The 26,879-nt window shown below is 45.3% G+C and overlaps 1 protein-coding gene across 4 annotated transcripts in view; it reads right to left on the bottom strand.

Annotated features, from left to right (window-relative positions):
- Window positions 1-26,879, bottom strand: part of FRMD3 (FERM domain containing 3) — a 264,744-nt gene that overhangs the window by 29,458 nt on the left and 208,407 nt on the right. For 3 of the 4 annotated variants that reach the window (XM_038769693.1, XM_038769694.1, XM_038769697.1), the window contains 7 exons: window positions 24,113-24,200; window positions 22,206-22,294; window positions 15,327-15,417; window positions 12,925-13,013; window positions 6,410-6,484; window positions 5,438-5,506; window positions 2,016-2,140 (listed from right to left, as the gene is read on the bottom strand). In XM_038769693.1, the coding sequence (XP_038625621.1) occupies window positions 2,016-2,140; window positions 5,438-5,506; window positions 6,410-6,484; window positions 12,925-13,013; window positions 15,327-15,417; window positions 22,206-22,294; window positions 24,113-24,200 (626 nt within the window). The remainder of the gene's footprint in view (window positions 1-2,015; window positions 2,141-5,437; window positions 5,507-6,409; window positions 6,485-12,924; window positions 13,014-15,326; window positions 15,418-22,205; window positions 22,295-24,112; window positions 24,201-26,879) is intronic. The other variant, XM_038769696.1, reaches the window with a different exon arrangement.

Here is a 26,879-nt window from a genome sequence, read left to right as displayed (position 1 = left end):
TTGGCTGGGGACACCCCCCATGCCCACACCCCCCTGCCATGCCACATGAGCCCTTCTTGGGTCCCTCCACTAGCAGGTCCTGGTAGAGGCAGGCTCTGTCCTCTAGCAAGTCTGACAGCTGTGTTTGCCCACTGGGAATCTGCATCCCAGCAACACATAGGGAAAAGCACTAGGGATAACTGCACCTGCATCTCTCCCCTGCCTGAGTATGCTTGCCTGCTGTCTGACCTTGGGCAAGTCACTTCACTTCTCTTTGCCTTGGTTACTTCATCTGTAAAATGGGGATTAAGACTGTGAGCCCCATGTAGGACAAGGACTGTGTCCAACCCAATTTGCTTGTATCCACCCCAGTGCTTAGTGCAGTGCCTGGTACATAGTAAACACTTAATAAATATCACAATTATTATTAATAATAAAAGGATGTTGGACAGGGAAAAGTCCCCACCCTTGCCTCTTCCTCTCATCAGTAACATGTTAGTCCCTCACACTGCCCTTTACCCTTACCTTTGCCCTGCTCCCCTTTACAAAATTTGGCTTTCACCTCATCCCTAGCTTCCCATGCCCCAAGTGGGGGGCAGGGAAGTAAGTAGGAGTCCAAACAAGTACCATGTACTTCCTCTGTTTACCAGAGTGATGGTTCAATATTACGCTGCAGAGTCCTCCCACTTAGAAGACTCATTTGTCTTTTCTACCAATCAATGGTAAAAAAAAAATAAAAATACAAAAACTACTACTAATAATAATAGTATGTATTAAGGGCTTACTATGTGTCAAGCATTGTACTAAGCTCTGGGGTAGAACTAAGATTATCACGTCCCACTTGGGGCTCACAGTCTATGTTGGAGGAAGCACAGGAATTGAATCCCCATTTTACAAATGTGGGAACTGAGGCCCAGAGAAGCAAAGTGACTTGCCCAAGGTCACACAGCAGGTAAGTGGTGGAGCCAGGACTGGAACCCAGGTCCTCTGACTCCTGTGCCCATGCTCTTTCCACTGGGCCATGCTGTTTCTCAAAGTGCCTTAACTCAAAGCTTGGGAGATGACAATACAGTAGAGTTGGTAGAAACCCTGCAGTCTGACTACCATTAAGATTAACGGTAGTCACATGGGAATAATAAGAGGACAGTTTGTTGCTAGTGCTTTAGAGTTACTCAGTGCCCTGCATGTGCTGGACAAGGTATGTGATAGCTCTAAAGAAACTGACTATCCAGGTAGAAGCCTAGACGAAAGGTTCTGAATCATCCTCTTTCAAATCCTTCTTGATCTGAGGTTGGGATGAGGTCTTGATCTTTTTTGGGATGGGTTTGTGGGGTGAAGAAGTGAACCTGGGAACTGGGACAGAATGGAAATCAGGGTAAGTGGGGAGAAAATGCTGAGAAGAAAGGCCCCAGGGCAGCAGGAGATGTGGGCATGCCAGAGGAATCAGTAGAGAAGCAGTGTGGCTCAGTGGAAAGAGCACGGGTTTTGGAGTCAGAGGTCATGGGTTCAAACCCCGGCTCCGCCAATTGTCAGCTGTGTGACTTTGGGCAAGTCACTTAACTTCCCTGTGCCTCAGTTCCCTCATCTGTAAAATGGGGAATAAGACTGTGAGCCCCCCGTGGGACAACCTGATCACCTTGTAACCTCCCCAGCGCTTAGAACAGTGCTTTGCACATAGTAAGTGCTTAATAAATGCCATCATTATTATTATTATTAGTGGGGCCGTGGTTGAGTATTTAAAATAACCTACATAGGCTATGTAATAAGATTAGCTTCTTTAAATATACTTACCCTGCTTAGATGCAATTCCTTTGATTTAATAAAGCCTAATTGGCTTCATAGATTTATTTAATGATGACTTTGCTCTGAGGAAAGATCATCTTTGAAGGAACTCATGGAATTTTACCAGCGCCATCTCCCGAGAGAATAGAACCTCCTCAGGCGGCCCCACCTGTCCCAAAACTCCCTGCTCCCTGAGAAGCTGGCAGCAACAACTCGCTGGAGGGAAGGGAGCGGAAGGCCTTCGACAAGCTTACCCTCCTCCAAGGACACTTCCTCTTCCTGTTCACTGGGACAAGGCAGGAGAGGCTGCAGTGGCTCCATGTTAATGATGAGCTGTTTGTTCAAGGAGTACGAGCTCCGACTCTGGGTGATGCTGGCCCTGCAAACAGACACAGGCCAGAGGTGTTGGCTTTCTGAGAACCCCTTGCCAATCCCCTATCGAAACTGTAATCCTCCTCCCGGACCGAGACAGGGAATTAGAGCAGAGAATAATACTACCCCTGCCCAGGGACTGGCAAACTGCCACTAAAATGAACTGTTTCCCTGTGATCCAATTGGCTGGCTGCATTTACAGGCAGGGGGCAAGAAGAAGGGGGAAAACGAAAAGCTAGATGGATGACGGGGCTAGATATTGTGGGCTAATCCATGCAGGGAGAGAGGACCCCCTCCCCCCACCCAATCCCTTTCCAATCCCCCTCCCCCACCCCCCCCCACCAAACTGGGGTCAAGTGACAGGTGAAGATGATTCACATGTTCAGCAGCAGGCGAGCCCCTCAACAGGATGAGATTTTCCATGTCACACTGCATGCTTAATTTGTCCCCTTCTGTTCCCTCTCCCCATCTTTCCCCCTTGCCAGGCCCGTCTGATGGCTTCCCAGGAGGAGCCTTCCCATCAGCTAGAGGCAGGTTTCTGTGTGCAAACATCTGCTGGAAACCTGCTTCCATCATCTGCCTGCCACGGGTAGGTAAGTTGTGCCGCCACTGCCGGGGAGACTGAAGGAAACCACTCTTCACCAGTGCCGTTCCTGGATCTCATGCCCCAGAAAAACCAGACCGCCTCAAGCTACCGTGCACGAGACACAGAACGTGCTCACCAAGCCAACAGAGATCACTTACTTCCCATATGATATTAACTGTGGTAGTTGTTAAGTGCTATGTGCCAAGCACTGTGCCAAGCACCAGGGTAGATGCACGATCATGAGGTTGGACACAGTCCCTTGCCCACATGGGGCTCACAATCTAAATAAGAGAGAGAACAGGTGCTGAAACCCCATTTTACAGATGAGGAAACTATTGCCCAGAGAAGTGAAGTGACTTACCCGAGGCCAAACAGCAGACAATTGGCAGAGGTGGGATGAACATCTAGGTCACCTGACTCCCACTATGGCTTTCCACTATGGCTGCTAGAATGGGCAGGGAGGGATGAGGGAAGATGCTGATTTTCCACCGTCATATCTTCCCCCATTTGGGGATCAGATTGACCCTGAACTTTCCAGGACAATACAGGTTATGGCAAATCACCAGGCTCAACAAGCCTGGAAGGTGGAGAACCAACAGTCTCTTCCTACTCAATAAAAAATCATGGATGGATTCCCAAGGGCTCACATACAACCCTGTACTGGGACACGTGCATCTGGTTGAAAACCATGGGGAAGAAAGAGTGGAAGGAGCCCAGGTCCAGGAGTCAGTAGGCTAGGAGTCAGCACTGGGGCAGATAGAAGCAAATCAAGTTGGACACAGTCTTTGTCCCACATGAGGCTCACAGTCTTAATCCCCATTTTACAGATGAGGGAACTGAGGCCCAGAGAAGTGAAATGACTTGCCCAAGGTCACAGAGAAGACAAGCGGCAAAGGCGGGATTACAGCTTAGGTCCTTTTGACTCCTAAATCTAGGCTCTATTCTTGCTGCCCTTGGTGCTTTTCTCATCTTTGCACCTTCACTCCCTTCTACGCTGCTCTTTGGGACTTCAATCTTCATGTTGATGATCCCTCTGACCCCTCCACAGGCACGCGCTTCCTGTCGCTCCTCAACTGCACTGACCCCTTGATCCACCTCAGCCATTCACCAGCACAGACATTTACTAGGTCTACTCAACTCAAAGCAATGGCCCACCTCTAACCTCACTGACTCTTCCTTCCCACTTGCTGTCCACAAAACTTTCTAACCTGCCACCTCACCCTCACTCCATATTCCCCAAATTCTGTTCTCAACCCTGCTTTGTGTTACATCCCCAGAACCTGGGTCCTGAGTGAAGGGGATTGGTCCCTAGACCTGCCTGCCTCTGAGGCCGACAAGCTGGCAGGTTGCTTGAATGTTCATACAGCAGACCATCTCAGCCACCGCAAAAGCAACTCTGCTTCCTCCTTCACCCACAGCATTGGCCTAGGGCAGAGCACATTTTTGGATCAAGAGATCTGGGTTCTGATCCCAGCTCTAACACTTGCCTCCTCTGTGACCTTGAGCAAATCACGTTACTGCCTTGGTTTCCTCATCTACAAAATGGGAATGAAATACCTCTTTTTAAAAAAATGGTACTTGGTAAGTGCTTACTGTGTGCCAAGCACTGTATTAAGCACTGGAGTAGATACAAGCTAGTCAGGTTTGACACAGTCTGTGTCCCACATGGGGCTCATAGTCTTAATCCCCACTTTACAGATGTGGTAACTGAGGCCCAGAGAAGTGAAGTGACCTGCCCAAGGTCACACAGCAGACAAGTGGCAGAGCCAGGATTAGAATACAGATCCTTCTGACTTCCAGGGCTGTGCTCTGTCCCACTAGGCCATGCTGCTTCTCAATACCTGTTCTCCCTCCCTGTTAGAATGTGAGCTTCAGATGAGACAGGAATTGTGTCTGATTGATGATCTTGTCTCTACCCCAGTGTTTAGTAAAGTGCTTGGTACATAGTAAGCACTTAACAAATACCATAATAATGATTAACAAATACGACCGTCAAGGACTCCAGGGCTTCCAGTCCTAACTGGAGTCAGACAGACCTTTGAGTAGCAACAATTTCAGGATCCAGCCCAGGACTCTCAAGGCCTGCCCTATCATGCTCCTATTAATCAATCAATTAATCAATCAATTATATTTATTGAGACCTTACCGTGTGCAGAGCAACAGCGCTTGGGATATTACAGTACAAGAGTTGGAAGACACGTTCCTGCCCACAACAAACTTCCAGTCTAGCAGGGGAAACGGTCTAGTGTGGGGGACAGACATTAAAATAAATGATAAGGGAAGTGGCAGAGCATAAGGATATGGACACTGATGGGTGCTTTGGGGCTGGGGGTGAGTATCACAGTGTTCCTAGTCAGTGGACTCATGATAGATGTCGCCATGCCCCTCCCCTGCTTCTTTACTTGATGTCATCTTGTTGGACTGAGTTGCACTTATCTCCCCTCCCAGGAACAAGCTATTCTCACCCTACTTATCAGCAGGCACTTCCAGATCAACCAGGCACAATGCAAGACGTCTCCTCCAGGTTGAAGCAAGATGGTGGGAGAGCCAGGTTGTGCTCAATTAATACACTACATTGAGGAGGGCGGGGGGAAATCTGCTCCCAACAGGGCTGCTCAGGGAAACCATTCAGCAGCAATCCAGAGCCATCCTGCTCACTCCTGGCCTATTAAAGAGGGCTGATCACATGGGACCCTAAGATAACATAGACCCACTCACCTGTGCACCTCGGGAGGGTCCCTCTGGATTTTGGAGCTTGCCTCCACCACTTCTTTGGCAACTTTACCACTGAAGACACACACAAACAAAATTCAGGACACAAAGTAAGCTGAAGTAAGTAAGCCTTATCAAAGGCATTTCTCCACCAAGAGGCCTTCCCCAACTAAATCCTCATTTCCTCTTCTCCCACTCTCCTCTGTGCTGCCCTTGCACTTGGAATTGTACCCTTTATTCACCCCTCCCTCAGCCCCACAACACCTATGTACACATCATCATTTATTTATATTAATGTCTGACTCCCCTCTAGACTGTAAATTTATTGTGGGCAGGGAACCTGTTTATCAACTGTTATATTGTACTCTCCCAAGAGCTTAATACAGTGCTCTGCACACAGTAAGTGCTCAGTAAATATGACTGATTGATTGATTGACTGAAGGCAGGTCAGTAGGGGGAGAGGCTGTTATCTTCTGTTTCTGTAATCCTCTTTACTATATATACATGGTCTGAGTTCATTTGAACTCATTCTTGAGCTCTCATGAATTCTACCAATAATAATAATAGCATTTATTAAGCACTTACTGTGTGCAAAGCACTGTTCTAAGCACTGGAGAGGTTACAAGGTGATCAGGTTGTCCCACGTGGGGCTCACAGTCTTAATCCCCATTTTACAGATGAGGTAACTGAGGCACAGAGAAGTTAAGTGACTTGCCCAAAGTCACACAGCTGACAATTGGTGGAGCCGGGATTTGAACCCATGACCTCTGACTCCAAAGCCCGTGCTCTTTCCACTGAGCCACGCTGCTTTTCTATCTCTTCTGTGCAATTTCCAGGTTTAGCAAGGAGGAGGAAAGGGAAGAGAATTTGACCCATATTACAGAATCAGAAATCAAAGCAGACACACTTGTAGACAGGTTGACAGGTAAGATGGCCTAGCCCCTCAAGGAAGGAAGTTAAGTTTCTCAAAGTACCTACCTATAGCGAAATCTACTGCCTTTAAAAAAGACTTTGCTGCTCGACATCGTCTTGATCTGGCTGGATTTTACACACCTTGAAGAAAAAGCAGAGCAGAGGTGTTGACCACAGCAGAAACACAAAACAAGCACAATATATAAGGATTAGCCTTTTGGCAAACATAAAATGGAGTCTCTTTCCATTTGAAAAAACATGAGGAAATGGTGCTTGCCGCCCTAGCCCCATCTGGGGCTCTCAGACTTTGTATTTCTTGGTTCTAGGGATCCATCAGTTTTTCAGCATGGAATTTCCCTTGCTTAAAAACAGATGACTTAGGATACTTTATGGAGAGTCAGCCCATCCCTGACTCAACATCCCCGAATCTTAAATGGAGCTAAGAACAAAACAGTAGCACTCAAGGGTGACAACCTGAAACTTAGCAAACCAACTTTAAGAGATTTCACATGGTGAACAAAATCAGTCATTTGCCCTCAGAACCAGTCACCTCCTCTGCCTTGTGAGGTCTAATCCAACCAGTTAGAAATAAAGGAACTCTGGGCATGACTCCCAGAATGTATGCTCACTCCCAGAATGTATGATCATTTGGAATAGAGATAAAAAAGTCTATTTTTTTAAAGTAAAGACAACCCGGCTATTTCTCTGTGCACAGGCCAATATCACCTACAAACATACACCCACACAATAGTAGCACTCAAGGCAATGCACTCCTTATTTCAGTTCAGAAACTCAAGAAACTCAAGAAAATTATATTAAAAGGAACACCTTTTCAGAACTTTAGGATATAGTTCATATGTTGTTGTCTTATGCTGTTGTGTTCGACCCATAGCAACGCCATGGATGTATCTCTTCCAGAATGCCCCACCTCCAACTGCAATCATTCTGGTAGTGTATCCATAGAGTTTTATTGGTAAAAAATATGGAAGCGGTTTACCATTGCCTCCTTCCGCACAATAAACCTGAGTCTCCACCTTTGACTCCCTCCCATGCCGCTGCTGCCCAGCACACTTGAGTTTTGACTTGTAGCAGATCGCCTTCCATTCACTAGCCACTGCCCAAACTAGGAATGGAATGGATATCAATCAATCAATCAATCATATTTATTGAGTGCTTACTGTGTGCAGAGCACTGTACTAAGGGCTTGGGAAGTACAAGTTGGCAACATATAGAGACGGTCCCTACCCAACAATGGGCTCACAGTCTAGAAGGGGGATATGCCTCTGCTTTACTCTCCCTCCCATAGTCGAGACTGGTAGAGTACTGGAAACTCTCCAGGTGTGACCCTGAGAGGCCATAGGTCAAATACTTTGATGATAATATATGGCAAAACTAGTATAACATCATAGCCTAGACTCATTTACTGAGAGCCCCCTGTGGGACAGGGACTGTGTCCAACCTGATTAACCAGTATCTACCCCAATGCTTAGAACAGTGCTTGACAATTAGTAAGTGAATAACAAATACCATCATCACGATCACCATAGTCTAGCTCAAGCCCTCCTCTCCAGATTTGAGACTGTTTCCCCAACTCCTCATCTACTGCCTGACAATTAATTTATGCTGTGCTGTTTCCTTCATTTCTTTAAAATATCTGTCCTTTTCCCATTAGTTGCCTTCCATAAGACCCACTGTCGATTTAATTGATTGATATATGTTTGTACATATTTATTACTCTATTTATTTATTTATTTTACCTGTACATATCTATTCTATTTATTTTATTAGTATGTTTGGTTTTGTTCTTTGTCTCCCCCTTTTAGACTGTGAGCCCACTGTTGGGTAGGGACTGTCTCTATATGTTGCCAACTTGTACTTCCCAAGCGCTTAGTACAGTGCTCTGCACACAGTAAGCACTCAATAAATACGATTGATTGATAAATAAATAAATAAATAGAGTAATAAATATGTACAAACATATATACATATATACAGGTGCTGTGGGGAAGGGAAGGAGGTAAGATGGGGGGGATGGAGAGGGGGACGAGGGGGAGAGGAAGGAAGGGGCTCAGTGTGGGAAGGCCTCCTGGAGGAGGTGAGCTCTCAGTAGGGCCTTGAAGGGAGGAAGAGAGCTAGCTTGGCGGATGGGCAGAGGGAGGGCATTCCAGGCCCGCCATCGATCTTTAGCAGAACTGGCTGAATCCTAAAATCCTAAGAACGTCTGGGCTATGACATAGGGATTTGGTGTATACTCTCATTTTCCAGTTTGAACAGGTTCTGCCCATCCCCGAGAGATGTTGGAGGTTTGCCCACGGGAGGTGATTTTTTTTTTTTAAATGATATTTATTAAGCACTTACTATGTGCCAGGCACTGTTCTAAGTGCTGGGGTAGATACGAGGTAATTAGGCTAGACACAGTGCCCGTCCAACATGTGGCTCACAGTCTTAATCCTCATTTTCCAGATGAGGCAACTGAGGCCCCAAGAAGTGAGGTGACTTTCCCAAGGTCACACAGCAGATCAGTGGCAGAGCTGGGACTAGGACCCAGGTCCTTCTGACTCCCAGGCCCATGCTCTAGCCACTAGGCCATGCTGCTTCTTCACTCCCCAAGTAGCTAGAGCCACTTCCACCTAAAGACCTGTGATGTGTCCACTTGAAAACAGAGTACCCCAATCCCTTCCCTTACCGAGGGTGGAGGGAGACCAGGGGAGGCATAGAAAAGTGGCATTGAAAGCCCCAAGAGGGGAGGTAGAGCCCTATATTGGTAATCCATTCTACTGTGTTTGTGGGGCCCAGTTCCAGACTTCATTTTGGGTAAAAATAACAGTTGTTGACACATCTCCTCCAAGAAGTCTTCCCTGACTAAGATCTCCTCTTCTCTTCTCCCACTCCCTTCTGTGCCACTCTTACTTGCACCTTCATTCATCCTCCCTCCCATCCCCACAGCATGTATGTATGTATCTGTATATATCTGTAATTTATTTATTTATCTATATATTTATTTATATTAATGTCTGTCTCCCCCTCTAGACTGTGAGCTCGTTGTGGGCAGGAATATGTCTGTTGTAACAGAGTACTATCTCAAGCGCTTAGTACAGTGCTTTGCACACAGTAAGTGCTCAATAAATTCAATTGAATGAATGAATGAATGAATGAATGAATGAATGAATGAATGAACTGGGTCAATTCTCAGGTCTCTCCCAGGTTACTTAGCCTCCTCTCTATGCCACCCATGGCCCACTTTGGCAGTCGACTCTACTCTCTCTCTCTCTTTATCTACTCTCCTCCCCTTCAATCCCTACACAACCTTATCATCGCCACCATTGGTGATTGAGGTCTGCTTTGTGCATGGCACTGCACTAGGTGCTTAGGGACTTACAGAAGAAATCCAAGGTGCCATCTGGGTGTTCAGTTACCTCATCTGGACAGTGGGGATTAAATCCTACTCCCTCCTACTTAGACCATGAGCCCCATGGGGGACAGGTACTGTATCCAACCTGATTAACTTGTAACTACCCCAGTGCTTAGAGCAGTGCTTGGCAAAGAGTAAGTGAGAAACAGCATGGCCTAGTAGAAAGAGCAACAGCCTGGGAGTCAGAGGGACTTGGGTTCTAATCCCGGCTCTGCCCTTTGTCCGCTAGGTGACCTTGGACAAGTCACTTAACTTCTCTGTGCCTCAGTTCCCTCATCTGGAAAGTGGGGATAGACACTGTGAGCCTCATGCGGGACATGGGCCGTAGCCGATCTGATTACTTTGTATCTACCACCCCAGCACATGGAATAGTGCCTGACACATAGTAAGTACTTAACAAATACCATAGAAAATGCTTATAAAGTATAACTTCTCTGTGCCTCAGTTGCCTCATCTGTAAAATGGGGATTAAGACTGTGAGCCCCACGTGGGACAACCTGATAACCTTGTATCTATCCCAGGGCTTAGAACAGTGCTCAGCACATAGTAAGCACTTAACAAATACCATCATTACTATTATTATTCTCAACTGACCCTGTGGAAGCTTTTTGATTTCCCTCAGGGCTCTCACTCTCTTGCTTCATGCTCCCCTGGCACTTCACCCAATCTCCTCGACCCAATTCACAGACTCTCAGGGGCACACACCCCACCCTGCCTCTGCCCACTGATATCCTCTCCTGTCATCCATATGCACTGCAATGTGCATTCCCGGGTTTCTATTACCTTTTCTATTACTCACCGGTGAAACCTAACCCCGCTGAAAATCCCGCTCTATTACTACTCACCGATGAAACCTAACCGCCCCCCGCCCCCACAAAATCCTGCACTGTCCTGCAATAACAACAGGTTCAGAAAACGATTCTCACTCTATGAACGGGAGTCAATATTTCCCCAGTATAGAGTGAGTAAGGGATTGGCCTTGTGTAGGCAATGGGTCCCTTTCATGATGTTTTCTGGATCCTTGCTGAGTTGGTCTAGGTCTTCAGCCACCTCTCATTCCTCCCTAAGGAGGCTCAAGCACTTACTACAGTGCACTACACTTAGCAGGTACTCACTAAATATCATCACTGTTATTTCCCACTCTATCGCTATCTGCAAACCATATTAAATTTGCCTTAATTAATAACTCAATCCCATAAATCAGGCGGGCGAGCATATGTTACTGCTACTGCTCCTAACCATCCCTCCCTTATGATCCTGCTCCCCCGCTAGATTGTAAGCTCTTTTTTTTGGTATTTGTTTAGTGCTTTCTGTATGTCAAGCACTTGTTCTAAGCACTGGGGTAGATACAGGTTTATCAGGTTGGACACATTACCTGTCCCACATGGGGCTCACAGTCTAAGTAGGAGGGAGAACAGGTATTGAAACCCCATTTTGCAGTTGAGGAAACTGAGGCACAGAGAAGGGAGGTGACTTGCCCAAGGTCACACAGCAGACAACTGGTTGAGCGGGTTTAGAACCCAGATCCTCTGGCTCCCAGTCTGTGCTTTATCCACTAGTCCATGCTGCTTCCCTTCTGGGCTCCTTTCATTCATTCATTCATTCAATCATATTTATTGAGTGCTTACTGTGTGCAGAGCACTGTACTAAGCGCTTGGGAAATACAAGTTGGCAACATATAGAGATGGTCCCTACCCAACAGTGGGCTCACAGTCTAGAAGGGGGAGACAGAGAACAAAAGAAAACATATTAACAAAATAAAATAAATAGAATAAATATGTACAAATAAAATAAATAGAGTAATAAATACGTACAAACATATATACATATATACAGGTGCTGTGGGGAGGGGAAGGAGGTAAGGCAGGGGGGATGGGGAGGGGGAGGAGGGGGAGAGGAAAAAGGGGGCTCAGTCTGGGAAGGCCTCCTAGAGGAGGTGAGCTCTCAGTAGGGCCTTGAAGGAAGGAAGAGAGCTAGCTTGGCGGATGTGGGGAGGGAGGGCATTCCAGGCCAGGGGGATGACGTGGGCCGGGGGTCGACGGCGGGACAGGTGAGAACGAGGCACGGTGAGGAGATTAGCGGCAGAGGAGCGGAGGTTGCGGGCTGGGCTGTAGAAGGAGAGAAGGGAGGTGAGGTAGGAGGGGGCGAGGTGATGGACAGCCTTGAAGCCGAGGGTGCATAGGGGACATGTCTACCAACTCTGTTGCATTATACTCTCCCAAGTGCTTAGTACAGTGCTCTGCACAAAGTAAGTAGTCAATAAATGCCATTGATTGATTGATTGATGCTGCCCCCCTCCAACCCACTGCTCATCACACCTTTCCCCTTGCCTGGAATGGCCTCTCAACTCAATCAATTAAATCACAAACCTCCCTTCCTGCAAAGGCATCCTAAAAATTCACCTTCCATCAGTCACTTCAGCATTCATGTATCTGTTTATTTGCTGCTGCTCTTAATTATGGCCCACTTGTCCATTTATGTCCAAACAATAAATGGTATTTATTGAGAGCTTACCGGTGTGCAGAGCACTGTACTAAACCCTTGCCCATTGTCTGCTCCATTCAATCCTAAACTCCTGGAGGGCAGGGAGCCTGTTTTTACTTCTGTGTGTCCCTAAGTGCTTGGTACAGTGTTCTGCACATAGCAGACTTCTAGTCTGTAAGCTCCTTAAAGGCAGGGAATGTGGCTACCTCCTCTATTAGAGAAGCAGCATGGCTCAGTGGAAAGAGCACGGGCTTTGGAGTCAGAGGTCATGGGTTCAAATCCCAGCTCTACCAATTGTCAGCTGTGTGACTTTGGGCAAGTCACTTCACATCTCTGTGCCTCAGTTCCCTCATCTGTAAAATGGGGATGAAGACTGGGAGCCCCTGCGGGACAACCTGATCACCTTGTAACATCCCCAGTGCTTAGAACAGTGCTTTGCACATAGTAAGCGCTTAATAAATGCCATTATTATTATTATTATTATTGTACTGTACTCTTCCAAGTGCTTAGTACAGTGCTCTGCCCACAGTAAGCTCTCAATAAATACCACTGAATGACTGATTGCTGATACTGATGCTCACCAATCACCTAGGGAGAAAAGTAATCTTTTTGCACTTTGCCAAGCATACAATGCCCTAGAGATGCCCTTTGAACGACCAAGAATGAAGGAATGAAAACTGCTTACTTGTAAAAGGCCTGATTCTCCACTCCACACTTCCAGAGATGTTTGCAGGCAGCTGGTGTTGAAGTATGGAAAGCCAACATGGCCTTTTTCTAATGAAGGGGAACAGAACGAGAAGAAAGACAGTAAGCCTAACTAGAGCAAGGCGAGTCTCTCACCTCTCCAGAGCTGAGAACTTCAGACTTGCTGAGCTGCCTGTGCTGCAGTGTGATATTCACCAAAGTGAAAGAAATCGGAGCCAGCCAAACCCGACCCCATGGACCCTTGAAATACCCCTCCTTCCCACACCCCACCCTCCAGCAGTGGATGGGATCCGCCGGTCCGGTGGCTTCCATCCCAAGAACTTAGTACAGTGCCCTGCACACAGTAAGACCTCAATAAATATGACTGAGTCACTGATGGAGTGAAATCCACAAGTTCAGGAGGAAGGAGGTGTCTGTCTGCATGTTCACGCTGGAAGCCAGGGGATCGGCATTCTGCTTAGGAAGCAGTGTGATCCACTCCAACGAGAAATGCTCAATACTCCTCCAAACCCCATCCACTTCTCTAGAAACAAAGCCAGCTTTCCCTGACCCCTAATGGGAATGCTCCCTCCCTCTGTCCACCGTTGCACACATATATACACAGTGAAGACTCTTTGCTGCCGTGTGACTTAGGCCTGAAGGACCAGGAGGAAAGACCAAATTGAGAAATGAGCATATGGATCTGACAGCACAGTGACTGTTGCTGTGCTGTGAAACAAAGCACTGAGCACACACTGTTCTTTCTGACAAGGTAATGTTTCGCTTCCCTCTCCCAGCCCCTTCCTGCCTCACACTCCTCACTCTGTCCTCACCCTCAGGCCTAAGTCACACTGCAGCAAAGAGTGTGATAGGTTAAAAAAAAAGGAAGAACAGTAGCAGTAGAAGTAATAATATTTATTAAGCGCTTTTTGTGTCCGGAGCACTAAGTACTGAGAAAGAGTATTCAGGTGGGAATTGGATGTGAAACCTATCCCTCGAAGGGTTCGCAATCAATGAAGGGATTCCCATCAATCAATCAATCAATCGTATTTATTGAGCACTTACTGTGTGCAGAGCACTGTACTAAGTGCTTGGGAAGTACAAGTTGGCAACATACAGAGACAGTCCCTACCCAACAGTGGGCTCACAGTCTAGAAGGGGGAGACAGAGAACAAAACCATGCTAACAAAATAAAATAAATAGAATAGATATGTACAAGTAAAATAAATAAATAAATAAACAGAGTAATAAATATGTACAAACGTATATACATATATACAGGTGCTGTGGGGAAGGGAAGGAGGTAAGATGGGGGGGATGGAGAGGGGGACGAGGGGGAGAGGAAGGAAGGGGCTCAGTCTGGGAAGGCCTCCTGGAGGAGGTGAGCTCTCAGTAGGGCCTTGAAGGGAGGAAGAGAGGTAGCTTGGCGGATGGGCAGAGGGAGGGCATTCCAGGCCCGGGGGATGACGTGGGCCGGGGGTCGATGGCGGGACAGGCGAGAACGAGGCACGGTGAGGTGTATATACTTAATTGTGGTATTTGTAAAGTGCTCACTATGTGCCAGGCACTGGACTAAGCACTGGGGTGGATACAAGCAATTGGGTTGGGCACAATCCCTGTCCCACGTGGGGCTCACAGTCTCAATCCCCGTTCTACACATCTGCGAAACAGTGATAACAAAAGTTGCAGGGGTGAAGAACTGTGGAGAGAACCCCACCAACCCCCAGAGATTGAGAAGGGGCAGGAAAGTCATGCTTGGGGAGAGCAGGGTGAGGGTGGGGGAGACACTTACATACCTGGTAGGTCAATCCAACAACATGGAACCACCATGTGAAAGTCACTTCATGAAGAAGTGAAATTTGCCAATGACTTGTGGAACACAATCAAAAGTCATGTCTCCTGGTTCAGAGATCATGTCTACCAACTCTATCATACTGTACTTTCCCAAGCACTTAGTACAGTGCTCTTCAAACAGTAAGCGCTCAATAAATACCACTGACTGACTGACTGTTGAGTCAGAAGGTTTAACACTGGCACAAATATAGCCGAAAGTAGTCACGAAGTGGGACTATCAACCGAGACTACAGAAAAGACTTCCTCCGGTGGAAGGCTAGCTTCTTCAGACCTAAACACATTATACCCCTGGGCCACCCCAGAGTCTGGATGATTTTGAAAAGGCAACACATCTCACCCCCAGAATGGACCAGATCTGAAATCCCGTGAGGTTGTCCAACCCGATTTGCTTGTATCCACCCCAGTGCTTAGTACAGTGCCTGGCGCATAGTAGGCAATTAACAAATACCACAATTATTATTATTATATTTCCCCATCCTGTGAGTCCTTTTCTCATCTTCTCCCCACCCTCCCCACTGTTCCACTGCACATATTACAGCACAAACATACACAGTGGTAGGAAAGATGATATCCAACCTCCTTCTGTGTGCCAATCACATAAAATGTCTTCCCTTCAAACTTCAATTTGCAGACATCAGACCTAGGAAGAGAAAAATCTCTTAGGTAAGGAGGAAACCAAATTTGGTTATCACGGGTAACTTGCCTTCCCTCAGGACCCTGGCTGACTCCCAAATGTCAAGCAAGCTGTAATGAAATAAGATTTCATCTTATCATCAGTGAAGACCTCATGGGCGGTGAGAAACCCATAAGCAAATTATACAGAATTTTTCCTCCTGTGAGAATACAAAGAAGGCTCAGAATTACTTATTAAGTTCATTTTTACACCTCTGTTGCACCTTTCTTCCAAGCAGGCCTTCCAGTCATTAATGGTTATTTAGTTGGGTGTATTTTTCCAGCAGCCATTGTGTGCAGAAAAATAAACATTCATTTTCTCACCAATCTGGGAAGATAAGTCATGCTGCAACTGGAATGATAGTAATAACTGTGGTATTTGTTAAGTGCTTAATATGTGGCAAACAGCATGGTCTGGTGGAGAGAGCATGGGCCTGGGAGTCAGAGGACCTGGGTTCTAATGCTGGTTCTTCCAGTTGCCTGCTGTGTGAACTTGGGTAAGTCACTTAACTTCTCTGTGCTTCAGTTGCCTAATCTGTAAAATGGGGATTCAGTACCTGTTTTCCCTCTCCCTTCAACTGTTAGCCCCATGTGAGACAGGGCTTGTGTCCAACCTAATTAACTTGTATTTACCCCAGCACTTAGAAAAGTGCTTGACATATAGTAAGTGCTTAACAAATATCATAATAACAATAATAATAATAATAGTAACTCCACTAAGCTCTGAGGCAGGTACGAGATAAGCAGTGTAGCTAGCTGGATAGAGTGTGGGCCTAGGAGTCAGAAGGACCTAGGTTCTAATCCCTGCTCTACCACATGTCTGCTGTGTGACTTTGAGTAAGTTACTTAACTTCTCTGTGCCTCAGTTACCTCATCTGCAAAATGGGGTTTAAGAGTCTGAGCCCCAGGTCCAAACTGATTAACTTGTATCTCCCCCAGTGCTTAAAACAGTGCTTGGCACATAGTAAATGCTTAATGAGTACCAATATTATTTATTATTATTATTATTATTATTAAGAGCAGGTTGGCCTAAGTCCCTATCCCTAGAGGGATGCACACTCTAATACTCTAGCCTATATAATAATAATAATGATGGCATTTGTTAAGCACTTACTATGTGCAGAGCACTGCTCTAAGCACTGGGGGAGATACAAGGTGATCAAGTTTTCCCACATGGGGCTCACCATCTTAATCCCCATTTTACAGATGAGGTAACTGAGGTTCAGAGAAATTAAGTAAAGGCTCAGAGAAGTTAAGTGACTTGCCCAAGGTTAATAATAATAATAATAATAATAATAATAATAATGGCATTTGTTAAGCGCTTACTATGTGCAGAGCACTGTTCTATGCGCTGGGGGGGATACAAGGTGATCAAGTTGTCCCACGTGGGGCTCGCAGTCTTAATCCCCATTTTACAGATGAGGGAACTGAGGCTCAGAGAAGTTAAGTGACTTGCCCAAGGTCACACAGCAGACATGTGGTGGAGCCGGGATTCGAACCCATGACCTCTGACTCCAAAGCCCGGGCTCTTTCCACTGAGCCACGCACGCTGCTTCTCACAGCAGACATGTGGCGGAGCCAGGATTCGAACCCTTTATCAATCTAAAATACATCCTCCACCTTCCATTTTCTCCAGGGAATCTTTTACCCCATAAGAAACACAGTCAGAGCTGAGCCTTAGCAGGCTCATTTAAAGGGGGATCTCAGTGAAGAGAGATTTGGGCCAGGAGGGGAGTGGGTGGCAGTGTGAGTTGTCGACAGATGAAAGGTTTGATGCCTAGGAGCGTGAGTGGTCCAGTTATCATCTTCTCTCATGATAATAATTTTGCTATTTCTTAAGTACATACTATGCCCCAAGGATTGTACTAAGCCCCGGGGCAGATGCAAGATAAACAGGTTGGACATCATACCTCTCTCACAACGGGCTCACAGCCATGTCAGGCAAACCTAAACTGAGGAGTTCTTTGGAGAAATGACCACAGGGAGTGAGTGAAGCCCAAATAAAACATACTGTCTTCCCCAGTAGGTGGGTGTTTATGGATCTGACGAACATCTCCATTTGGATGTCTAACCGGCACCTTAATCTGTCTAAAACGGAACTCATCATATCCCCTCCTAAACCCACGCCTCCTCCTAACTTTCCAGTTACAGTCAACACCACCACCACCCTCTCTGTCTCACAAGTTCACAACCTTGGAGTCATCGTTGACTCTTCCCTCTCTTTAACTCTCATTTGCTCTCAATCAGTTCATCAATCAATGGTATTTATTGAGAGCTTACTGTGTGCAAAGCACTATACTAAGTGCTTGGGTGAGTACAATACAACAAGTGTTAGTAGAAACGTTCCCTGCCACCAGAGAGGTTACAGTGTAGAGGGGGGAGACAGGCAGTAATATAAATAATAACATAAATAAATAGTAATATAAATAAATAAATGATGGGTGTAGATATGCTGTGGGGCTGAGGGAGGGGTGCAAAAATGGAGCAAAATCTCACTAAATCCTCCTGTTTTCTCCACCAAATTTCCCAGATCTGTCCCTTCCTTGCCCCACAAAAAAGACACCATCCTAGTATAAGCTCTCATCACTTCCCGATTAGCGAACTGCATCAGCTTCCTCCCTGATATTGCCTGCCTCTAACTTCTCCCCTCTTCATTTCTAAACTACTTTCTGCTGCCCAGATACATTTTCTAAAATGTTGTTTGGCATATATCTCTCCAGTCCTCAAAATCCTTCCAAGACTACCCATTTCTGCCCTACATCAAGCAGAAACTCTTGATCACTGACTTCAAGGTTTCCACTAAAGCCTGTTACATATCTGCATTGATCACCTGCTACCCTCCATTGTGTGCTTTTAGTTTTTCTTCTTAAAGTTCCTTCCTCTTTCCCCTCGCACCACTGACCACTTACTGGAACCATGTGCCAGGGACTTTGTCTGATGTGATTATCCTGCATTTACCACAGAGCTTAGCACAGTGCTTGGCACATAGTAAGCACTTAAAAGAATCATGATTATTATAATTATTAAATCCACCAGACCACAGCTCTCCCCAGCTTCAGTGCCCTTCTGAAATCGCACCTCCTCCAGGAAGCCATCCCCGATTAATGCCCACCTCCCCAGGTCCTGCCATAATAATAACACTAATTATAATATTTGTTAAGCATTACCATGTCTCAAGCACTGTTATAAGTGCTGGGTAGATACAAGTTAATCAGATCAGTCACTGTCCCTCTCCCACATAGGACTCACAGTCTAGACTGTAAGCTCATTGTAGGCAGGGAATGTGTCTGTTACATTGTTATACTGACTTTCCCAAGCACTTAGTACAGTGCTCTGCACACAGTAAGCGCTCAATAAATACAACTGACTGACTGATTAAGGGGAAGGGAGAACAGGTATTGAATCCTCATTTTACAGATGAGGAAAGTGAGGCACAGAGAAGTTAAGTGACTTGCCCAAGGTCAAACAGCATGCAAGAAGCAGGGCAATCCTTGGAACCCAGGTCCTCTGACTCTCAGGCCTGTGCTCTTTCTACTAGGTCTCATCATCATTCCAATCATGACCTTTAGCACTCAGTATATATCTTTCAAATTTAGCACCAACTCAACTTATTTATAAACTTGTTTATTCCTCTTTCCACACTCTTGCCATTATCAGTTTTATCTTTGTTTTCCATCTTGCTCCCTCTAATTGGAAATAATTTGTGAGTGCTCATCTCCCGCACTAGACTGTAAACTCCTTGAAGGCAAGGCACTGGTTTTTTACTTCTCTCATCCTCTCCCAAGCATTCAGTTCAATGCTCTGCACACAGTAATGTCCATATCCATAATTCATTTTAATGTCTGTCTCCCCCTCTAGACTGTAAGGTCCTTATGGGCAGGGAATGGGTCTACCAACTCTGTTATATTGTTCTCTCTCAAGTGTTTAGTGTGGTGCTCTGGGGTACGTTACCATTGATTGATTGACTGAATGACTGGATAAGGTACAATAATTATCATTAACATATGGGTGCCAATAGGATCTGTCGACTGGCTAAGCTGCAGGTGGTTTTCCATCAGGGACAAGGCCAGCCTCCCCTGAGGGATCTGCAGCAGTGAAGGACTGGCTCTTCTTGCAGATTTGTCTGTCTCAAGTCAGGTTGGACAATCCACAAATATAGGCTGGGCCAGGTAAAGTGGTCCATCTTTGAGGTAGTCAAATTGTATTTATTGAGCACTTACTGTGTGCAGAACACTGTACTAAGTGCTTGGGAGAGTGCATGTTCCCTATCCACAATGAGTTTACAGTCTAGAGGGGGAGACAGACAATAACATAAATAAATAAATTACTGATATGTACATAAGTGCTGTGGGCCTGGGAGGGGGATGAAGAAAGGGAGCAAGTCAGGGCAACACAGAAGGGAGTGGGAGAAGAGGAAAGGTGGGCTTAGTCAGGGAAGACCTCTTGCAGTAAGTATGCCTTCAAGAAGGCTTTGAAGGGGGAGAGAGTAGTTGTCTGTCAGATATGAGGAGGAAGGGCATTCAAGGCCAGAGACAGGATATGGGCAAGAGGTCAGCGGTGAGATAGATGAGACAGAGGTACAGTGAGAAGGTTGGCATTAGGGAAGCGACATGTGCAGGCTGGGTTGTAGTAAGAGAATAACAAGATGAGGTAAGATGAGGCCAAGAGATTGAGTGCTTTAAAGCCACTTGTGAGGAGTTTCCATTTGACATAGAGGTGGACGGGCAACCAATGGAGACACAACCACTTTGAGGCAACAGGTCAGGTTTGGAGAAATTGCCCATGGAGGTGGGTTGGGTACAGATGGAAATACAGCACCTGTACAGTTCTCTGCTCTATTTGTAAGTATTTTTATGCTGGTCTCTCCTGCTAGAATATAAGCTCCCTGTGGGCTGAGAACATGCCACTCTTTGCTTTGGCACTTCCCAACCATACATGCTCTAGTGGGTGCTCAATAAATCCTATTTCAGGGAGGCCTAAAATAAGACAACAGCATTGGTTTTCAGTTTGGATCTAAAACCTCTTTATCTTGGGGCAGTAAGGCAAACGAATGGATGTCCGTTGCTCTGCCTGAAGTACCTTAAACACAAACAAAAGATGAACAAGAGAAAAGAAGAATGTTTTGGGTTAAATCAATCACTAGTATTGAGAATCTACTGGGTGAAGAACACTGTACTAAGAACTTGGGAGATTACAGTAGAATTAGTAGATACGATCCCTGCCCTTAAATAGTTCTCAGTTCAATGGGGGAGACAGACTGTAAAGTAAATTATAGATGGGAGAAAGTAATAGACTATAGAAGAAATGCTATGGGGGGTTTTAAAATGGTATTTGTTAAGCACTTACTATGTGCCACATACAGTACTAAGCACTGGGGTAAGTACAAGATAATCAAGTTGGACACAGTCCATGTCCCACATGGGGCTCCCAGTCATCATCCCCATTTTCCAGATGAGGTAACTGAGGCACACAGAAGTGAGGTGACTCGCCCAAGGTCACACAGCAGAAAAGTGGTGGAGCCAGGATTAGGACCCAGGTCCTTCTGACTACCAGGCCTGTGCTGTATCCACTAGGCCACGCTGCTTCTCAGTTGTGAGCACCTAAGTGTCTAGGTGGCGTAGAAGTGTTTGTGTGAAAGTGCTGATGGGGGAGTACAAAGTGGGGAGATTAGAAATGAATTGGGGAAAATCTCCTGGAGGAGATGTGATTTTGTTAGGGCATTGAGGATTTGGGAGATAGGTTAGATATGAGGGAGTTCCAGGCAGGAGTCGGGGTAGGTGAGCAAGAGATCGGCTGTGGGAGAGATGAGAGTTAAGCACAGTAAGCATGTTGGCTTGAGGGGAATGAAGAGTGCAGACTAGAGTAGAGAGGGAGAAGAGAGTGGATAAGTAGCAGGGAGAGAGCTGATTGGGTGCCCTGAAACCAACTGTCAATTGGTTTTGCTTGATGCAGACAGGAATGGGCAGCTATTGGAGGATTTTGAGGAGTGGGGAGTTTAGCATAAAAAACGTCATTTTAGAAAAATGATCCAAGTGGCAAAATGAAGTACTGACTGGAGACGGGAGCGACTAGGAGGCATGGAGGTCAACAAGGAAGCTGATGAAGAAGTCAAGGTCAGATAGGATAAGTATTCGTTTCAGCATGGTAGCAGTTTGGATGGAGAGGAAAGGGCCAATCATTTGCAAGCCACCTTGAGAACAAGGATCATATCTATGAACTCTATTGAGTTCACTCTCCCAAGTGCTCAGTACAGTGCTCTGCACACATTAAGCACTCAATAAACACCATCCATTGAATGATCGATTGAGGAAAATTGAGGTCAACGAGGAGGCCAATGCAGTATCAAACCCAGGGTCAGCAATTATCTGAACCACTGTGATGGCAATTTTGTGTGGAAACTGATGGGTTCTGGAGATACTTCGGAGGAAGAACTGACAGGATTTGATAACTGACAATGTGAGGGTTGAAAGAGAGAGGGGCATCAAGGATAGCACCGAGGTTATAGGCTTGAGAGATGGGAAGGACGATGGAGTAGTCAACCATGATAGGAAATTTAGATGGAGTAGAAGATTTTGGAGGGAAGGTGAGGAGTTCAGATTTGGGTATGCTGGGCTTGAAATGCCTTTTGGACATCCATGAAGAGATGTCCTAGAGGTAGGAGGAAATGTGATATTGCAAAGAAGCAGAGTGGTCAGGGATAGGGAGCAAGATTTGAGGGTTGTAAATTAATTTCTATGGCTCTACGGAGGCACTCACCATTTTAACAAGTGCATCCTTTTATTTCCCTGGAATACCACAAAGCCTGTAGCGGTAAATCCTAAAAATGTTGTAGTTCCTGTTGAATCCTGAAATAAAAATCAATAATAATTCCACATATCAAAAAAAAAATTGTGCATCACTTTCAGCCCCTAGTACCACAGTTCTTTTTCAGGTGACAGAGTCCTTAGAGTCTAGTGTTAATATTGAAGATTATTCACGGACTTCACTGGAGACTGAGAAGATCATAGGTATTTGTGTTTTACCTGAGATTACATCTTCCTAAATCACATTTATTTTTGCATCCCCCCTTTTTTTAAAACAAGCTAGGCTTTATCACTGAAACAAAAATAAGATTTTTTGGAGATCTCAATATAAAAATAAGAAAAATAGTAATAACTGTTCTGTTGCCTGAGTAGATTTTTGCCCAACTGCTAACCCAACAACTTGGAGCTGACACAAAACTGGGACAACAATTTGGGTTTGAGAACCCAACTAGAAAAATCAAGTCTAATTTGGACTTTCATATGTTCAGCACTTAGTACAGTACTTGGCACATAGTAAGCACTTAACAAATACCACTATCATTATTATTACTATGATCAACAGCCTTGCCAGATTGTTTAATGGAAAGACACATTAAAACATAAAGGCTCTGAATTTAAAAGTTGAATCTACTTTTGGATAACCACCCACAATGTCAGTTGTAATTTTATTCAAACAAGTATGCCTATCCCTGTTTGCCACTTAGCATAACAGTCATTCTTTCTCAGGCACTACTAAAGTCCACCAGTGTGGGAACTGTTGTTTTTTGTGCTGTTTAGTAGCAATAATAGTAATAGCATTTAAGTGCTCATTGTGTACAGAGTACTGTACTAAGCGCTGGGAAAGATACACTGGTGGGAATTAGACATGGTTGTGTTTGTTGTTTGCAACATCTTGTGCTGTTTTCTCTTTCTCCTCATAGCTCCAGAAATAGAACCCTGCAAGTCTCTAAGTCATAATACAAGCAGAGAGGTCCAGTGTTTCAGGTAATAATCATTTCAGATCCACATAATAGGGGCTTTTGGCAGACATAACGGCATATGATCTGAGATCTGTAGTCACATGCACACACATTCTGAAGTGACTGTGCTGAAAGAACAATTATTTATGTATGTCAAAAGGAATGGCTGATTTCCCATGAGCAATTGCCTTGTAAGAATACCTTACAGGTCTAACTCAGAGGCTGATTTCTAAAGAAAAAGCTAGCTGAAATTTTATATTTTGTTGGCAAGGCTGGATACTGAGAACATGTTTTTATGGATCATTACTGAAAATGTGCAAACATCATCTTCTGCAATGCTCCACTATAAAGATTAGGTGGTTTATGAAGAGGGAAATAAATTATTCTTTACATAATACGCCAATTTCCCCAGCACCTCAGCATTTCTTTTAATCCTCCCTGACCCCTTCCCAATCTCCTCCCCATCTCCTTCATTCCTTTTCAAGGCCCGTGAATGATCATCATAGACTTGTTTCTAGACAAATCTCTCAGGTTCTTTGGAGAAGTACCTTATATGAAGTGCCTTATGGGTAAATCACTTTTGGTTGACTACAACAACCCATACCAATTAGATCCCACCTGACAACATTAAAATGAAAACATAGCACCAAAAGAGGGGCTAAAATTGGAATCCCCGTAACCTGGCTGCAAAATCCAAAGATTTGCATCCCCACTCTACTAGGGATGGTTAGAAGAACTGAAGAATGGTCACCTATAAGAAGCAGTCCTCTGTGGGCCTGAAAAAGTCCCAAATTTGTGATAGTCTGGACAGACTGTCATGAATCAGACTAATTCCAGGGGTCTGGCAGACCAAATCCTTATATGTTAATACCAACACCTCCCCGCATCGAGGAGCCATTACCTTACAGGGGTGGGGATCCACGCCATATGTTTCCAAAGTATGTGCTTTCAGTAGTAAATTAAATTCAGCCACCGCTGGGTTCTGACCTCTGAAATTACACAAGGAAGGCTTAGCAGTTTAACTGGGAGAAAGCCCGACAAACATCTTTCATCTCTACCCGACTAGCCGCCGTGGTCAGAACTATTCATTCATTCATTCAATCATATTTATTGAGCACTTACTGTGTGCAGAGCACTGTACTAAGCACTTGGGAAGTACAAATCGGCAACATATAGAGACGGTCCCTACCCAACAACGGGCTCACAGTCTAGAAACAGGAAGGGAGGGAAAAATCCACCCCCAAAGACTAATGTCTTGGACCAAATTCCATGTGTTACAAAAAGATATTAGTCGCAGTAGTACTATAGTATTTGTAATACAAATTAATACTACATTTGTCAAAGGCTTACTGTGTGCCAGGCACTGTACTAAGCTCTGGGGCACAGTCCCTCTCCCCCATTGGGTACCACAGTCTTAATCCCCATTTTACAGATGAGGTAAATAAATGTGAGCCTGTTGCTGGGTAGGGACCATCTCTATATGTTGCCAAATTGTACTTCCCAAGCGCTTAGTACAGTGCTCTGCCCACAGTAAGCGCTCAATAAATACGATTGATTGAATGAATGAATGAAAGGCACAGAGAAGTGAAATGACTTGCCCAAGGTCACACAGTAGACAGGTGGAGGAGCTGGTATTAGAGCCCAGGTCCTTCTGACTCCCAGGCCTGTGCTCTATCCACTAGGCCATGCTGCTTCCTCCTGTGGTGTTCTAGGCATGGACTTCCCATCCTAAATCAAACCGTTTTTCCTAGGCCCTCACTGTCTCTGTCTTCCCAACATGACTGCAAACTCCTTGAGAGCAGTGATCATGTTTACCAACTCGGTTATACTGTACTCTCCCAAACACTTAGTACAGTGCTCTGCACACAGTAAGTACTCAATAAATACCACAGATTGATTGACTGATTAAGAGGGCTCCAGTGACTTGTGCAGATTAAGAGAGATCGCTTCCAACTTGGGTTACTTCGTCCACCATTCATTCATTCAATCGTATTTATTGAGCGCTTACTGTGTGCAGAGCACTGTACTAAGCGCTTGGGAAGTACAAATCGGCAACATATAGAGACGGTCCCTACTCAACAGTGGGTTCACAGTCTAGAAGGGGGAGACAGACAACAAAACAAAACATATTAACAAAATAAAATAAATAGAATAAACATGTACAAATAAGTAAATAAAGAATAATATAAAATAAATAAATAAATAAATAAATGAATAAATAGAGTAACACACATGGTAAGAGCCCGCTGCGGGACAAGGCCTGCGTCCAACCCGATCTCCTTGGGAGCCACCCCGGCGTTCATTCATTCATTCATTCAATCGTATTTATTGAGCGCTTACTGTGTGCAGAGCACTGCAGCAAGCCAAATTGAGGTGAGGTAAATAGTGGGATCTTCACGTACGAAGGACGGTTATATCTACATCCGACTATCTCTGCAGCAGGCCAAATCAAGGTGAGGTAAATAGTGCTCAAACTTGTGGACTAGAGACCCAACTTCTCTCTCCAAGAGGGGAATGGAGTTCCTCACCCTGAGCTTCTGGGTTTTAAAAAGTCTAGAGAAAAGCTGGTGTCACTGGCAGCAGATACAAAGGCTTAACCCGGAGGTCCACAGCGGCAGGGGTGGGGAAACACATGGGAAAAATGGGCTTTGAGCTTTGGCTAGGCCGAGATGGAGAGCCAGGCTCTTCCAGGGTCTTGGGTTTATAGAGTTGAGATAGCCCTAAAATGAAAGAGCCTGGGGATTGTAGTGTTCCCATCCGACCATATTTCTGCTACAAATGAACACCGATTCCTTACACCATGACATAGACCTAAATGTAGCTTGTCATGTAGCACCGTGAGATAGAAACCTGTCAGCACTTCCATTTTTGAATTTTATAAGGTGAGAGATTTACTAGTCTTTGAGGCCGGGGACTCAGGTTTGGAGGAAGTGCCTGCTGCTGTTTACATTAACCCTTTCATTGCTTGCCGCTCAGCTTCAGCATGGATTGCTGAAACATTGGTAGCATTTCCACCACGGGCAGTGTTTCCAACAGAACGAATCAGGCATGTGAAGCCCACTCTGCTTGACAACCCCAAGGCAGCCATTACCGCTGATGTAAAATCATGCCAAGTTTTCCTGAGGACGCAGAGGTCTAAAGACAAAGGGCTCTCTTCCACTCTCACTTGCTCTCATCACTCCCTCCCAACCTTGCTTGGAGCAAATGTCATTCTGAGCTATGCCCTGTTATATTGTACTCTCCCAAGTGCTTAGTACAGTGCTCTGCACACAGCAAGTGCTCAATAAATACCATTGATTGATTGATTGATTTCCCCAGAAAATGGAGAACATCACACGAATCCAAATACTGGCTTCTTGTCCCCTGAATTAGGAATTCCAGAAAGCCAAACAAATTCTTCCAATATAGCAAGTGTGCATGCACACACACACACACACACACACACACACACACACACACAAATACACGTAAGCTATTAATCTGAAACTCGATACTTTCTACACAGTCTCATATAGACAGAGCATCTGTTTCAACATAGCCAGCTGCTCTCTCTGAAAGAGCATCATCATAAGCCAAGGTGTCATTTGGCAAGGGGGAATTTGCCTCTTCCAGTACAAATGATAGGAAAACACATTTCTGATTGCTTCAGAGGGTCCACCAGCTAAGTT

Source organism: Tachyglossus aculeatus, chromosome X4, assembly GCF_015852505.1.
Source record: "Tachyglossus aculeatus isolate mTacAcu1 chromosome X4, mTacAcu1.pri, whole genome shotgun sequence".
In the NCBI taxonomy this organism is placed as follows: Eukaryota; Metazoa; Chordata; class Mammalia; order Monotremata; family Tachyglossidae; genus Tachyglossus; species Tachyglossus aculeatus.
Note: the sequence above shows the minus strand (reverse complement) of the source record. Positions and strands in the feature narration are given on the sequence as shown.